General features: G+C 38.5%; 1 protein-coding gene across 1 annotated transcript; it reads left to right on the top strand.

The window, feature by feature from the left end:
- The first annotated feature begins 870 nt into the window (after nucleotides 1–870).
- On the top strand, nucleotides 871–14,353 carry efnb2b (ephrin-B2b). The gene is made up of 5 exons (XM_060860842.1): nucleotides 871–1,329; nucleotides 4,792–5,081; nucleotides 9,701–9,793; nucleotides 10,909–11,007; nucleotides 11,710–14,353. The coding sequence occupies exons 1-5, from the start codon at nucleotides 1,220–1,222 to the stop codon at nucleotides 12,075–12,077; spliced, it is 960 nt and encodes a 319-aa protein (XP_060716825.1). The 5' UTR covers nucleotides 871–1,219; the 3' UTR covers nucleotides 12,078–14,353.
- The last annotated feature ends 2,753 nt before the right edge of the window (nucleotides 14,354–17,106 follow it).

Below are 17,106 nucleotides of genomic sequence, written 5' to 3'. Positions count from 1 at the left end.
CCCTTGGATTATGTGGACAAATGAATGAAAATGTCTCGCTGTGTACATACATTTATTATTACATACATCTCTATTCCCTATTAGAACTGTGTACTGGTTCTGCTTTGGGCCTATTGGTCCGTTTCGGTCATTATTGCACTGTTGTGTGCTGTTTGCACACATGCACTTTATTTTGTCTCATGTACAGTAGATTTGTGTTGTTTCATGTGTATTGTATCAGCTCTTTATGGCTGAAATGACAATAAAGCTACGTGACCTGACTCGACTACATACGTACATCCAAAGTATATACATATAAACATATATACATGCATACAAACTGTACATACACACAAAGACAAGCATTACGTAAGTTAAAAATAAACAAGAAAGAATTCAAGATAGAAAGAATAAAAAAAAAATAAAAAATTCAAAACTACAAAAAAAGAAAGAAAGAAAGAAATGGGTAAAGGAAATGAATAAAAATAAATAAAAAATAAATAAAATAAACAGAGAAATGGAGGAAATTAAGGAGAGAGAATACAAAATATGAAAGAATAGATAGGAAAAAAGACTTATGAAAACAATAAATAAATAAAATAATACTGGATATAGGTATTAATTAAAAATAGTTAATAGATGAAATTAGAAGAAAATGAAAGAGAAAGACACAGAAAATAGAATAAAGTATGGAGAATGAAGTAAAGAAGGAACACAACATAGATAGATAGATAGATAGATTTGTAGCTAGTATAAACCTTTCATATCATGCAAGTAAGGACCGACGAAGCCCCGCCCATTTCTGGAAGAAGTGGGCGGTGTCAATGCCAACTCGATGGGCGGGGTTTTGTTCGGGTCTTTAACGCACCGGCGGCGAAGTGAACTGCGAGTGCAGCAGTGAGTTCTGCCACGAAACGAGTCATTTTGACAACGTCTCTGATTTATAGTGGGGTTTTCTTTAGGGACGATGTCAGCGTAATTTCATGATTTTTAAGGAGTCAGACGATTCCCTGAAAAACAATTCACACCTGGATTATTTACAGAGTTCTTTATAAAGAGGAAACAATCTGGATAAAGAACCAAGGACGGAATTTGGCGGAATTTGCCATTTGTTTTTATTTTTTTGTATATTGAATATATGAAATAATCCGACTCCTGATTTGGAGATTACCGTTATTTACTAACTTGTCAGGTTGATAATCCCGGGATTGACTTGTATGTAATCCCATTTCCCACCGTCATGGATTTGATGTGGAAAACTCTGCTCGCACTGTTGCTCATCGTATGTCGACTGAAACTGTCCGTGTCCACGATTTTAGAGTCCATTTACTGGAACACGTCAAACACAAAGTGAGTCTCAATCCATCTTTCCATTTCTGAGTTGTAAAGTGGCATATGTGTTTGACAGGGCTGATAGGGATATCATGTAATATAGCATCTAAACTGTATATTCATGTTTGTTTTTTTAATACCCTAAACAATTCATTGCATGTTCAGAACAATACGCTTTTATCCACTTAGATGAAGGATGTAGGACTAATACATTCTCAGAGAATACAACTAAAGGATACAATTTTGCATTAGAAATGGTCTACGATGGTTAAATGATAAGAAGTATACATTGTTGTTGTCATGGATTATCAGGAGTGTTGTCATGTCAATTTGTTTGCATAGACTATCATTTCTAGTGTATTTACAAGAACACCTCGAACATAAACTAAAGCACAAATTTTAAAATAAACTTTTATTTTAAACAAATGAAAACATCAGATACAGACGTATAAAACTATAGTGAAGGAAGAAGTTCTGCACACTTGTAAGCATGAACATTGTAGTTTATATCAAGTTCACAGAGAAAACTATAATTTAGGAATGAATGAAGATTGTAGTAAAATGCTTACTTTACAAAATATTTTAAGACCCAAAATGACACTAAGTGGCTTGGCCAGTAATTAGTTACATGATATTCTTGCCATGGAAGCTCCATAATATTGGCACCCCTGCTTTCCATTTGGCTGCCAAGACATCAAGGCAGTGTCCAATTCGGAAGGCCACATAAGGACAGCTGTCTCCTCAGGTTCCTTATTTTGGGCAAATTTGAAGGTAGCATGGCATGTGTCCTTTGTAGAGAAGGCAGTCCCATAATTCTGACCATCTGTTTGCTTCATCAAGTGAAATATCCCAAGGTGTCGAGTGAAGAAAAATACGGGGACTGTTTCGATTTTATGACACTTTTACGATGCATCATTATGAGGCCAAATAAAGGCTTCAGTAGTAACTTTCTCCATTCTTCTGGCAAGGTTTGGTCGTACCAATAAACCCTCAGCGGTGACTTCGAGCTGCCCATTTGGACCCTAAACTGAATCCATATTAAGATCTGACTGACATTTAAAATCAGTGGATTAAAATAAGCATTTTTATTAGCTGGAGAGATCCTTCTGTGTATATTTTTTGGATAAATTTATTTTCCGGTAATTAGGCTGTCAAAGAAAGTAAGGACGAAAGGGTTGGGACTAACCCGGCTTAAGATCTGGATAAGTTTTTGTTATTAAAGCGAACCCCCTAAAATCCATGAATTCTGTTTTCATGAGCTCCAGGAACTGTTTTGTCATGGGGCTTTGGAGACAAAAGACTCTCAAGGTTCAGAGATCAATCCTTCCCCAACCCCAACTCTCTCCCCCCTCCTCCATCCAGCTTTCTCCACACGGTTGGGTCTGTATAGTGCAGTTAGAGTTAAAGCCGCAGGGGGGTGAAGGAGGGGCGCTAACGCTTCCTGACTTCCCAGGGACCCTCAGGAGTGCAAAACCAGCCAGTTTTGTGTGTGTGTGTTACAAGCTCCTGATGGTTTTACGAGGATACTGTAGGCCTTAAAAAGTGGAAGCCTGTCAGCCTTGTTTGTTTTATGGGCTTTTCAAATGGGTTAAAAATCGCTTACGACAAGTCGGAATCTTTTCTACACATGTACAGTGGGTTAAGACATTGACAATCAAGACAATAGAGTACACCCAGCTGCCCTGAATTTTTTTTTAAAACATTTTTAAATTGCAAAAATCACATTTTCAACGAACTCGGTCTATCATGGGATTGTTTTAAAATAGACCCGAAACCTTTTTGTTGATGGATGGAATTATGGCTTATGGATTATTTTATTGTCTTCTGTGACTCAGACATGTCTCATGTGCTGTTAATTTTGCTGTTTTTTTCCTCAAGGGTTCTTCTTCGGTTTCACTGAAAAGTTCATAGTTTTTTAAAAGGGTTCACTGGTTCTGATTTGAACAACTGAATTATAAAATATTTATAACTCACTAGGAGAACAGAGGGGGGTGTTGATTATGGTGTATTCAATAACTGATTACCACCACATGCTTAGTATGGAGAATTTATTAAATAAAACTTAACAGTTAAAGCAAACTCACTCTAGCTATGCACAACTCATGACCCAATTGCTTCAAATCAAAACCAGGCCATTTGTTTTGAACGTATCGCTTTAGCAGTAAGAGCCTGATTTGCTCTGGCTGAATTAAGCTCGGAGCTAATCGGTCTCATTAGTCTAGGAAATGCCATCAAAAAGGAAACAGATGTCCATGCAGCGTATGGGTGCACTCTCGTGTCACGTTCGCTACATGGAAACATTTAGGGCGCAATCCACACCTGTGAATCCGAGAGCAAAGGAATCTTAATGGTCTGCACGCTATTTAATAAGAAAATGTGAGAACGTAAAGGAGACTCCAAAGTATTTATAGGATTGCAAATTTCTGAAGCTCTCCCATAATTGTTATACGGCCACTTTCTAATTCGGGTTTAGGACAAAACGTCTGAATCAGAGGAGGGAAATTGCATGGCGTCATTCACCGGGTGGTTTACAGCACAAGGCTTCCTCCTGGAGTAAAACAAAAGCCGGCTTGCTTTGTTTGAAACCACTAGCTCGTAACAGTCTCGAGGGTCAGCGCCTTGAGTGGATTTGGGTTAAGCATTTTAATCAGTGTGTACCAAAGCTTCTCTTTAAAGCCCAGTGTTTGGACAGGACTACATAATTCAGACTTGTTCACATTCCTGCTTTACTGATCTGATTGATCATGGCCATTCTAACCAGAGACGGATCGCTCAGGAGTGTTTTAGCCGTGTGATAATAAGCCCCTAAGCCATTTGTCAGAATCATTTCTAAAATCCACTTTTGTATCCTTGTTTATGTGAAGCGTGCATTTATCCACAGCTGATCCTATAAAGATGATTGCGCTCAAGGGCTTTGGTGGATTAGGAGGAAAAAAATTCTTCCACCAACTCCATATGAAATTATAAACAGACACTCATTACATCATTTTGGTCCAACATACATCAGTTTTGTCTTAGTCACACCAGGCTTCTTGGACTATTCGCCATCACATCATCTTGTCTTGTTTCTAGGAGTTCCCTTCCAGGAAAATGCCGGCACACATTGTGGGTAGCGTTGACACAAATTATACGCAAACTAACGTCACTTGTAGTTCATCGTCTTGGTTTTTCCCTGGCAGTTGTTTAGTGCTTGGAGGAGAAACAGACACATGGAGGGGATGTCTGAATAAAAAATGGAGTGCTAATTGACCGATACTAAATTTTGGTTCCAGAGAGAGTGAGGTTCCAGACAAATGACTGTTGGCGCTGTGTTTTTTTTTAGATTGGTAGCAATCTGAAATCATTGCTTGCTGATTTTACCCAGTTGATTAAACAGGTGGTGAGAAGTTACATTTAGACCCTATAATCATCAATATGTTATTTGTAGAAACAGTGGCCAACTACATATTTACGTTATATTTAACATTTGTTATTTTCTAGGTTTGTACCCGGCAAAGGCATCACCTTGTACCCTCAGATTGGGGACAAAATGGACATTGTGTGTCCCCGACTCAAGCCTGGCCAGAGCGCAAGCACCCGTATCGAATATTTCCGTGTGTACCTGGTCACACAGGAACAGCTTGAGAGCTGCAGGGTGGAGAAGGGCAACGTGGCGCTGCTGAACTGCGACAAGCCAGACCAAGATGTCAAGTTCACCTTCAAGTTTCAGGAATTCAGTCCCAACCTGTGGGGCCTTGAGTTTTTTAAAGGCAAAGACTACTATGTTATCTGTAAGTACTTTACCAAATATACCAGCAATATATAGGCCCTGTGATAGAGAGATTGATATAGGTAATTCAGTATAAATATGTGTTAATATGCCTTGTTTAATATGCTGGTTTGCTCCAGTTAAAAGTGATGCTTTTTTTTATCAGTTAACTGTGCTTGTTGATTATGATAAAACCAGACACGTAGTAGGTTTGTTTATTATAATCAGTGATGGCTCAGAATTAGGTTGTTCACTAAACCTATCAGTGAACCAAGCTTGAAAAATCTGAGGGAGCATGTGTGTGCCCCTTCAGTTTGAATGGGCATGATGCTCCAGATGGCTTCATCCTGTGGTTTTGGCTCTGAGTGCACTTAGCAAAATAATCCAAGGCTCAACCTGGTATTTCTGTTGAGCCCCAACCTGTGGGGCCTTGATTTCCTCCAAACTGAAGACTACCATATCATCCTTGCGTAGCGAGCCAAATGTGGCTGATTGGACCTATGTCTAACAAATCTGCTGAATTGCGATAAGCGTGTCTTTTCTATGAGTAGGTTGTTAGTCATCCGGTCCATTTTAAATGTCTAGTAGTAACACAACAAATCGATTGGATGAGTTCTTTAATCTTGAAGACATTTCACGAGCCATCTGCTATTCATCAGATATTCATAGGTTCATCAGTAACTGCTCGGATGAATGGAGAAGCTTCTTCAAGGTTATAACACAAGTCATTTTGATTCACTAGATGTCTCGACCGTTTCTTTTCTTCTCAAAGGATGGCTTCATCCCGTGTTTCTGGCTCTGTGCACAGTTAGCAAAATAATCCGAGGCTCAGTCTGGTATTTTTGTTCAGCCCTGTGGGGCCTCAAGTTCCTACAAGGCATATGCTATCACATCATCTGTGTGCAGCAAGCCAAACGCATCTGATTACAGGGTATATGCGGCTTCTTTCACAAGTCTTATATTTAATTGAATTAATTTAAGGGCCCAGAAATCTTACATTTTTGTTTTCTCCCCTGAGGTTTTAAATATGTTAGCCCTGTAATGCATTATGTATCAGAGGTATTCATTTACATTGTTTCACTGAAAAAAACAAAACAGTGATGCCTGTATGCCACCTGGAGACATCAAATAAATACGAAAAAACCCCACCTTTGATAGACCAAAAAGAATCAGGCAGCATTACTTTTTCACTGCTTAACAATTTTTAATACTCAGTTTTGCTCACTATTTTAACTCACCTTAGTCTGTTTTATGGAATTTACTAATCTTGTTAGATCTTTTACCTCAGCTTTATCCACTTTGTTAGATCTTTTACCTCTGCTTTATCCACTTTGTTAGATCTTTTACCTCAGCTTTATCCACTTTGTTAGATCTTTTACCTCAGCTTTATCCACTTTGTTAGATCTTTTAACTCAGCTTTATCCACTTTGTTAGATCTTTTACCTCAGCTTTATCCACTTTGTTAGATCTTTTACCTCAGCTTTATCCACTTTGTTAGATCTTTTACCTCAGCTTTAACCACTTTGTTAGATATTTTACCTCAACTTTACTCGCTTTGTTAGATTTGTCCCTCAGCTTTTCCCCTGTTGTTGAAAATTATTTATACACACCTCATCTTTATCGGTTATGATCTATTGCCTCACCATTGCTCACTTTGTTACTTTCTTCTTTTTTTGGTGATTACTAAATTTGTATATTTTCACTTATAAACCCTTGCACTACGAGCAAAGATTTAAAGAAAATAGAGAACATTAACCCCATCCAATGATTGTTGTCCTGATGTCCTTAAATTACATTACAAGTTGTATAAAAGTGTATCAAGAAGAGTCTTTTTTAGTTTCATTTGCCCAAAATCTGTAGATTACACACTAGTCGCTGTGAGCCAAAAACGAAAACTGCTGTAGGTCTGCGTCAGCCTGAATTGCAGTAGTAGTAAGTCACGGTTGACTTGTGCTTCAGTTGAGAACCCAGTTGAGGAGCATCTTTAAGATCATAACACACCACATGTCTTTTCCAGCATATTATCCAAAAATGGTTTTCTCCTGTTTCTGGCTTTGAGTGCACTTAAATTAATCCCAGGCTTACATGGCTTACCATGATTCCTGTATTGAGGAAAGCAGTTGACAAGCATGCTAATATTTACATTAGCACGTGTGCAAAGTTTGTACGTCGTCTCTAATCGTGCTAAAAATGTTGCCACCTTTTTATTCAGTCCAGCTCGATTCCATTTACTTCATGCTAACATTTACATTAGCAGGTATTCCAGATTTGTCATTCTTCTCTGAGCATGCTAACAATTTAGCCATTTCAATCCCAGCGATGAATTCAGTTCAGGCTTGCCAAAGCTACTTGGCTGCATTAAGCTTTTACAAAGAACAGCAATCAGAGTAATTATAATGATTATGATGATTAGCATAGTTATAGGATCCAGCTGGGTGGGGGTGAAATACATAGCATGGCGCATGAAAGAAGCTCCACATCATGATCACTGAGTAAACCTTTACCACAGTTTACGATATTGTCACGTTTTCACGTGGAAACACTTGAAGCAGAAGGTTTGTCTGCTATTGTTTTACATCATTGACAATTGGCCATTTTTTGTTTCTAGTAGAGTGTGTGTGTTTGAGGACCATCGCATGTCCACCCTCATACTGTCTCAGCTGCACATTCCTGAACGAGTGTGAAAGGGTTTCGCAAGATTTGCACGCCCCAAATCGCTAGGCCACTTTGACGGGATTTGATTTTTCTGACCTAAATGGTATTGATGTGTGTGTGTGTGTGTGTGTGTGAGTGTGAGTGTGAGTGAGCTAAGTGTTTTAGGGATGGGTGGCTGTATGGATGTGCTAGGTCCCAAGGTTGCCTGCCTTTTGCAGATCATCATCACACTCAAGTGTTTAAAAGCATTCATGAATGCACTGACTTGTTCATAGCCAAGAATCGGAATTGTGCTAAAAGTCATTCTTTTTTCATCCTTGCTTTCAATCTAAGTTCAATCTGCATTTCTCTTCTTTCTTTCTTTCTTTCTTTCTTTCTTTCTTTCTTTCTTTCTTTCTTTCTTTCTTTCTTTCTTTCTTTCTTTTCTTTCTGTCTGTCTGTCTGTCTGTCTGTTTTATATTTGCCTCAGTGGTCTGATTGTGGTGCTGTCTGTGGTGTGTATGTGTGAGTGTGTGTGCAGGGGTTTGTGTACCTGAAGGAGTTGAAGTGAGTGTGTGTAGTCGAGTTGTAATGCTGTGTCCTTGTTTGTGTACAAGGAAGGGTGAATGTGTGTGAGTGTGTGTGAGCGAGTACAATTTTTGAGCTTGAGCTTGTGGCTGAAATTACGGCTGCATATGTTTAGTCCAAATGAGCCTTTACTGCTGGAATGTGTGTGTCTAATTACACGTTTCCAGCTTGTGTGTGTATATGACAACACGTGCCTCTGACCAAGGGTGTGCTACAGGATGTGTGTACTGTGTGTGTGTTTGTGTGTGTGAGTTTATGGGCTTCAGAATGAATGTGTGTGTGTGTGTGTGTGTGTGGCAGCTGCAGTGTGTGCTCAGTGACTTTGCGGCTGACTGCACAGCCTGAGGCGTGTGTGTTTGTGTGTGTGTGTGAGTGTGTGAGTCTGTGTGTATGTGTGTGTGTCTTCATTCAGGCAGAAGGGTCATATGAACACAAAAGTGAGATCGCTCATAGCCAAATGGGGCATGTTGGGTGGAAACCTCCTTCTCTCTCATCTTTCAATCTCTTTTTTTCCTCCATTCCTTTCTATCTTTCATTCTTTTTTTGTTTCTTTTTTATATTTCAATCAATTATTTAATACAAATATTTGCCTGAATATTTTATTTTCTTCTTAATTCTTTCCTTTAACCCTTTCATTCATTCCTTTCTCTTCTGCTGCTTTCTGACATTATCACAAACTGTCTTTCTCTTTCGCTTTTTTCTCTCTCTTCAGTTCATCTGTCATTTTCCTTTCTTATGTATATTAATTGTCTTCCTCCTTCTTCCTCCTTTTCTACTTTTCTCTGCGTTATTATTTTAACATGTTGTTTTCTTTATTCTTTTTATTTGCTTTTCTCTTTTCCTGTGTTTTTTCTATTTCTTTCTTTCTTTCTTTCTTTCTTTCTTTCTTTCTTTCTTTCTTTCTTTCTCTATCCATTTCATTTTGTTTTTCTCTCTCAGTCTCTGTTTCTTTTGTTTTTTTTTATGCCTTCTTTATTTCCTTTTCAATCTTACTTTATATATATATATATATATATATATATATATATATATATATATATATATATATATATATATATATATATATATATTCCTTCCTTCACAGTACAAGAAGCAGCATGGCAAATGACACAACAATAACACAACATTTGTCAGCCTGATCACTGCTCCGTGTGTGTGTGTGTGTTTGACCTGCCACACACACACACACACACACACACACACACACACACACACAGCAGTTTTTGTAAGCCTGCTGAGAACAGCGAATTTCTTTTCCGATAAATCAACAAGCTCATTTCCAGTGCAGAGCAGGGCTACCAGTTTAAGCCCATTCCCTCACACACACTCACTAATCCACAGAGAACAGGGCCACCAGTTTAGCCATCTTATACACTACTCTACTCTAACCGTCTCTCTTGTTTTTCTTTTTCCCTGCAGCTACATCAAACAGCACATTAGAAGGCCTGGATAACATGGAGGGCGGTGTGTGCAAAACCAAATCCATGAAGCTGGTGCTCCGAGTGGGACAGAGTGAGTGTCACAGGAATTATTATATTCTTATATAAAGAGACAGATACAGTATATGAAAAGATACAGTAGAGGGATATATATGGAAGAATATGGAGGAAATAGAATGAGTAAAGTGAGAAAGTGGGACCAAAAACAAGGTGGAGAGAAAAGTGAAGAGGGAGACATGGAAAATAGGAGGAAAAGGAAAAAACAAACAAATCCAGAATGAGAGAAGAGTGAGATAATGGAGAGAGACAAGAAAGGAGTGAAAAAAGAGTGAAATAAGAGAAAAAACTGGAGGCTTGGAGTCAAACATCGCGTCAGCATGGAGAAAAATAGAACAGGAGAAAGGAAACAGAAAGAAAAAGGGAGCGAGACAGAGGAAATAGAGTGAGAGAAGGATAAGAAGGGGCAGAAAAGAGGGTGAGAGATAAAAAAAAACAAGGAGAAAAGAGACTGAGACTGAGAGAGAGCAAAAGAGAGGGAGAGAGAGTGCACAGAGAGATACATGATGAGAAAAAGGTGGAGTAAGAAAGACAGAGGACAAGTGGAAACACAGGGAGACAACAAACGGAGCTTTTTTGCCTAACATGCCCCATTTTCCTGCAGGCAAATTTTTTTTTGTTCAGGCCCCACACACACACACACACACACACACACACACACACACACACAGTAATCCAGTGCAGTTAGGATGTAGTGCGTCACTGTAGCACATGAACAATGGCACATATTATTCTGCAGTTCATCAGCAATCATCATTTAGCCTGTTTAGTGTGTGTATGTGTGTGTGTGTGTGTGTTAGCCACCTCTCAGCGTGTAATTGAAATGTCATGTGTAGTTGCCTCCTGTAGTTGCGCCGGCTGTCCTCTTCCTCCTCTTTTACGCCAATTCATTACATCTCTCCACCTCATCCTGGAACCTTCAGCTCTGCTCATTTCAACCCCAGAACTGGGGTAAAGAAATACGCAACATTCCGATGACTTTTATCCATTTAGGGTTGCATTTGATGTTACTTCTTGTTCTTGCTTACCTTATAGCAGCTAGTCTGTGTAAAAAGTTATTTTCAGTCTCACTGGTCTTCTAGTTATTAAAAGAGATTATTATGTTTGTAAATGTGTGTTTGTGTGTCTCAGGTCCTAGTGATGCAGTCTCAGAGAAAGAACATCCTAAACACTCAGACAGCGACCACCAGAGCACCTCCAGCAAAGACAACGATGTGCTCAGCAAAGTCGGTACGTGTCACAGTTTGACTTTTTAGTTTCACTGTGAACACAAACAACAAGGAATACAAAAAGAGGGAAAAAAAGAAAAGAAAAGAAAACATGGAAAAGAAAGAGAGAGAGAGAGAGAAGAGGGAGGAAGAAAGTGGAGGGAGGAGAGTGAGACAGTTGAAAGAGCGATGGTGAAAAGACAAGGAAAGAAATAGAGAAAAGAGATAAAACACATACCGTACAGTAAATGAACTCACAGATGCCAACTCTGATTGGCTAGTGTGCCTGTGACTGACAGGGGAGTGGGCATATGCTGTCCCACCCACCCATAAAGCAAGGAAGGCAGAGTGAACTCTGTATTGTTGTGATGCTACAGAGTCCCATGTGTGCTGCTTTAACTACAGAACTGAGAAATATGAGACAAAAAAACATAAACCTACGTTTAATCCCTAACATTAGACTATATTTTTTATATAAACATACCTTTTATCTTATTCATTTATGCTGTCCTTTTGACAAACTTCTGTCTTAATTCACAAGCACCTTTTTTTTTGTACATTTTGTATATATAGCATATTTCATTTCATAGCATATTAGCATTATTTCAGTATTTATTTCTCTTGTGTAAACTGAAGCAAAAAAGAATTTCCTCCCGGATGAATAAAGTTATCTTATCTTATCTTATCTTATCTTATCTTATCTTATCTTATCTTATCTTCCCAGAACAAGACAGAAATGGTGGCGAGTCTGTGGGTGTGTCTGGCTCCGAGGTGGCCCTGTTCACCGGCGTGGCCTCAGGAGCCTTCGTCTTGGTGGTTCTCTTTATCGTGGTGCTGGTGGTGTTCACACGCCGCCGCCGCCGTCGTAAGCAGGCGGCTCAGTGTTCGGCCCCACTGGCGCTGCACCCCATCCCCAAACGCAACAACAACAACAATGGCTCAGAACGTAGCGACATCATCTTCCCACTGCGAGCCTCCGACAGCTACTACTGCCCCCACTACGAGAAGGTGAGCGGGGATTATGGCCACCCAGTCTACATTGTCCAGGAAATGGAGCCCCAGAACCCAGCAAATGTTTACTACAAAGTCTGAACTAATCAGAACCTTTGAGCCTCATCCAAGACTGAAAAGAAGTTCTCAATCGAGAGATTGATTGCTCAGAATAAATGAATCAGAGATAAATGACTCTTGGAAAGAAGCCATCAACTGTCCAGGAGCACTGAAAGCCCCGGAACGGTCTGAATCACTGTCTGGGTTGGGGAATTACTGCTTCTAAAACATGGACGCCGTGTGATTTGTATCAGTCCGGGACTGAAAGCTTTGAGGCTGTAAGTGTCGACTGAGAGCTTGTGCTCAAGTTTCAGCCTGGCTGTAGAAAAGAAACATGCTCCTGGCTCAAGCCAGTGAATCAGAGACAAATGACTCTTGGAACGAAGTGAGGACTTTCTCTCAGCTCTCCAGTCAACACTTTAATTCATTATGGCACACTGAGGTGCTACAGTATCGATTCATGACGGCGTCTCGCTCAGGGGAGGAAAACGGAGCCAAACCCGCACAGACCTATAGAAACAAAATCCACAGATTTACATCCTGAAAAAAAAAAAAACGAGTTAGGGCAATAACTTTCAAGCTACATAATCATTACCCATTTGTGGGAGGTTTACATTTTACTTCTTGTACCTCTTCTCAGTCTCAGGGCAGAAAAATTATGATTGGTGATCTGCAACGGTCAATGAAATGGAGATGCTGCAGAAATTTTCTGTTTCCATTTTCTTTTTGATATAAGTTGCAAAGTTGCTAATTCCCCAGGTGAACCTGCTTTTTTTTTTCACTTGTAGACGTTTTTCTGATACATGTTATTCCTCATTTGAATCTTTTTAGACAGGAACGTAACTTAAATACAACAAGAACCTCAAGCAGTTTCTAAACAAATGTTGACAAATAAAGTTCTGAGTATGTGTTTATAATTGCTCAGCTTTAAAAATCTTTTGTTGTTTAGCTACATAAACTAGATAGACAAATTAAAGACAACAGAAACTTAGTTTTACCTTGGAATTGTGTTTTGTTTTGCTGTGCATGATGCAAACTGTGCATTTTTTCTTTAAACGAAATTAAGTTACAAATAAATCATGTTTGACCTCTCTTAATCCAGCACACACTTTTTAGTGTGAAAACATTTGTTTAAATTGAAAATACTTTCCATAATTTGATCAAAAGAAAAATATAACAATTTGGAAAACTTAACCTTCTAGGAAAGTTAACTTAAACTGTTCGGAAGCAACAAACCAAAAAACTTAGCTAGAGGTAACCATTCGTAAAAGAAAAATGCGATTTCATGCGAAATTTTTTTCAATAAAATATGTGTTGAAATTTGATCTAAATGTTTTGTTTGTATTTTAATCTCCCATCCCCAAATCCTTAGCAGTAAAAAACACTAGTGTGTTAAAAGCCTATTATATTTTGGAACTATGTTACTTGATGAAAACTGACCAAACAACAACAAAACAATGTTTTATTGAGAAAACGAGTCAGCGCTAAACACCAGTATCACACATTACCATTTTTGGAGAACTAGCCTTGCTTTTCTGCCCTGAGATGAGATGATTATCTTAAATGAATAACCCCCCCATCCCCTCCCAGGCCCTTCTTAACATGTTCAAGCAAACTACAACCTTAAAGTCTAATTCTATAACGGATAATATTATATTTGACAGTCGGAGAAGCAGAAGGTTATGGGAGCAGATCTGTTGGCTTGCACTCCGTCAACAAAGCTTGAATGTTCAGGAAAAATGAGAGGCTTTAAGTCTCAGCGAATTTGCATCACGAGCCAGTTTGGTTGTCTGGTAAAGCATGAAGATTGAGTCATAATTTTGGATGCCATGATGGTAAAGCTGGAGGAGAAATGTTTTCTGCATCCCATAATGCATATCAGGTTCCTGCTGCTTCTCCTCCATATGTTGTTTCTGCATCAGGGCGTCTGACACATTTAGCACGATTTTCAGACTGCATGTGGTTCTGGATCTCGCTGCCTTGGGCGTCTTGTCATGGACTTTTAATCAACACATAAAAGACATGTCCTCTTTGTTTACCCAGAAATGTAAATACTACCTAAAGCCTTTTTTGTAATAAATTATGTTTTAAGTTATGGTTTGTATAGATCCATAAAGAGGATTGTTTCTTATTTCCTTTCCACTTCTCAGACCCGGGCATTGATGTCACTGATTTTTGAATCTCAAGTTTGTTGCTCACACACTGAAAGAATGTTCCATTGCAGCTGAATGAATTATGATTGTTCGATTGAATACATTCATGATGGTGCTGCTTCTGAAGGAGCTTTGTTTAAAAATAAATAAATAAAGATTTTTTTTAATAAAGCTGGTGGCATGGGTACATTCACACAAATAAAATATTTTACTATATTTACTGCATTTACCTCACAAATATATATTATAACTAACTCTATCAATCACATCTGCTAAGCTTTACCAATAATTACCGCTCTAATACTACTTCCTGGATTTGTCTGTTTACTCTAATGCTTCCTTTTCATATTTTATGCTAGTTTTATGGGCTAGCATCTTTACTATAATGCTATATTCTCAGTTTCAGGTCTTAATTTACCTAATTTTGTTTGTTTACTGTAGCGATGGTTTATGATTTAATTTGAGTAATGCTAAGTGGAGCAATGCTAGTTCCTGAATTAGACTATTAAAGTGTTGATAAATTAGGATGCTTACAACAATGCTAAGATTTATTTATTGCTTAATAAAAAAACAACTCTACTATGTTTACTATTATGCTAGTTTAGTTTGAAATTCAGTGCTAAATCCTGCTAGTTTCTTGACTCTAGTTTATGACTTATTCTGTAAAAAAACAAAACTTTAATTTATGATTTCTTTTTTTAAATGATGCTAGTTCATAGATTTCTTTGCTTAACGTAATGCTAGTGGGTGTTTTTATACCTGTTTAACATTCGGCTAGTTAATGCGTTAATTATTACTATGCTATTATTTGTGTTTGGGTGCTAGCTTATGGATTAGCCTGTTTAATATAGCGGGATGTGTCTGTCCGATATAATGCTAGCTTTTCTGGTGCTTTACTTTTAAGCTAATTTAACAACAGTGGCAACAACTTGAAAAATACGTTGCACCATTTGTTCTACAGAAGGTGATATCGAGATGAAACATTTCACTCGTGCACCGACGTGTAGAGGGTGTTACAAACAAAGCCATCACACCTCTTGACCTCAAACACGTTCCACTGTCCTTGCTGTTGTTACACTTTCACACGCTTTGCAGAGACAAATTGTCTGCACGCCAATATTTTTCCCAACAGCCCCTTCAGAGGATATAGTCATCTAGAGCCAAGGTTTGGGTTTAGGGGTCAGATTTAATCAAGCTTAATGTTAAGAAGAGCGCTCATGATATGTTGTACACTATGTGCTTGAGTATAGAGACATAATGCGAAAAATACAATAGGACAAAGTGCCAAAATCTAAAATAGTCACAGGTGCGGTTTATTTTCACGAAGTGCATTCACTGATGTTTTGGTTATTTTTCTAAGGATACCGTCCTATTGTTTATACTCGTTCATCTCTGTTAGTTAGCGATACATTGACAGCAGTATTAGCACGAGATCTGAAGCTTTTGGAAGCTGATCTGTTTCAGCCGAGGAGCTGAAAGAGCTAGACAAGGTACTAAAGTGCTGCTGCATCAGCTGCACTTAGGTAAAAATGAATTATTGGCATACTGATAAAATATGTGGACTCAAATCTTTTGTACAAATAAAGATCATATACTGATTATAAATATTGGCACCTAGGATTTTTCTTTGTGGTGTTGTAGTGTTGCTGCATCTTTGATTAAATGAATATACTTGGGTTTATGATTTTAAAGTCTCTAAATGTTGCTTTTTTCAATAAATTAAGCATCCCTACACATGGCTGCCAATCCATACAGGACAGATTTTATCTCAATTGCACAGACAGCAAAAAATGTTGACATTTTAAGACAACCAATTCCATAAAACAATTTGGGATTCATGACGATATCGTTACATTTTCCTATTCGCTCTATGTGCTCAGGTGTTAAGTCTGTTATATTTTATTTTTTTGTGATCGTTGCTCCTTCGCCAGGCTTGGGCAGGAAAAGGCAGTGTTTGTATTACGCAGGGCAGAACAATGGAGCAAGAAGTGTAAAAATGTTCAGCTCTAGCCGGCTGCCAAAAGAAACATTTCTGTCACCGTGGAGAACCACGTCCTGTCCGCTCTTTGTTTGCTTTTATTTCGACTGTCTTTTATTGCATTAACGGATTCGGCTTTTTCAATATGCTCGGACATGGTCCTAAACTGCAATGCCATCGGAATGAGGCGAAATGGAGCAAAATTTGGCGGTGTTGATTTTGGAGTCGTGACACAGTGGAATAAGCAGCACAGGATGAGAAGAGCCTGGATCAAATTACACTCTTTTCCTGATTATGGGGCCTTGCTTTAACCCCACTCTCTCTCTCTCTCTCTCTCTCTCTCTCTCTCTCTCTCTCTCTCTCACACACACACACACTTGAAGCTGTAACTGTTACACCAAATTATCTGAGATCGAGTAATGTGTGAACACCAGCTAGAGTTTGACATCCTAGGAAAGTTGAAACCGCAGGTTGCAGGTGAGGACTGTTAAGTTGAGTTAGATCTCTCGGTTCTGCTGGAAATCTTTAGCTTCTGTCTCCTGGGGAAACAGCTGCAGTTACCACGCAAAAAATGTATTCATTTCGTATACCAGCACTTGCGGAAACATTTTATTCCTCTAAATCTTAAATAATTAAAAGATTTTAACATTATGAAACATCTGTGAAATACGTTAGTCCATGTTCTCACTTACGTTATAGCATCTATAATGTTAGATCTGTTACTTGAATTAATGTTCATTCTCATTTCATGTTAACAATATGAAAAAACACAAACTCCTTTCTAGTTATGACTTTCCTGAGGTTTAGCAGGAGCTGACTCTGGAGACGAAATGTTTTCCTAATTTATGTGCAGAGTCCATCATACAAGTCTCTGTGTGTAGCTGTTACTATAGAAATGACGATGAATAATGTGTGCATATAGAAATAAAGGAAATATAGG

This window comes from Tachysurus vachellii, chromosome 24 (assembly GCF_030014155.1).
Source record: "Tachysurus vachellii isolate PV-2020 chromosome 24, HZAU_Pvac_v1, whole genome shotgun sequence".
NCBI classification, from domain to species: domain Eukaryota; kingdom Metazoa; phylum Chordata; class Actinopteri; order Siluriformes; family Bagridae; genus Tachysurus; species Tachysurus vachellii.
The sequence above is the reverse complement of the archived record's forward strand: the minus strand, read 5'-3'. Positions and strand labels throughout refer to the sequence as shown.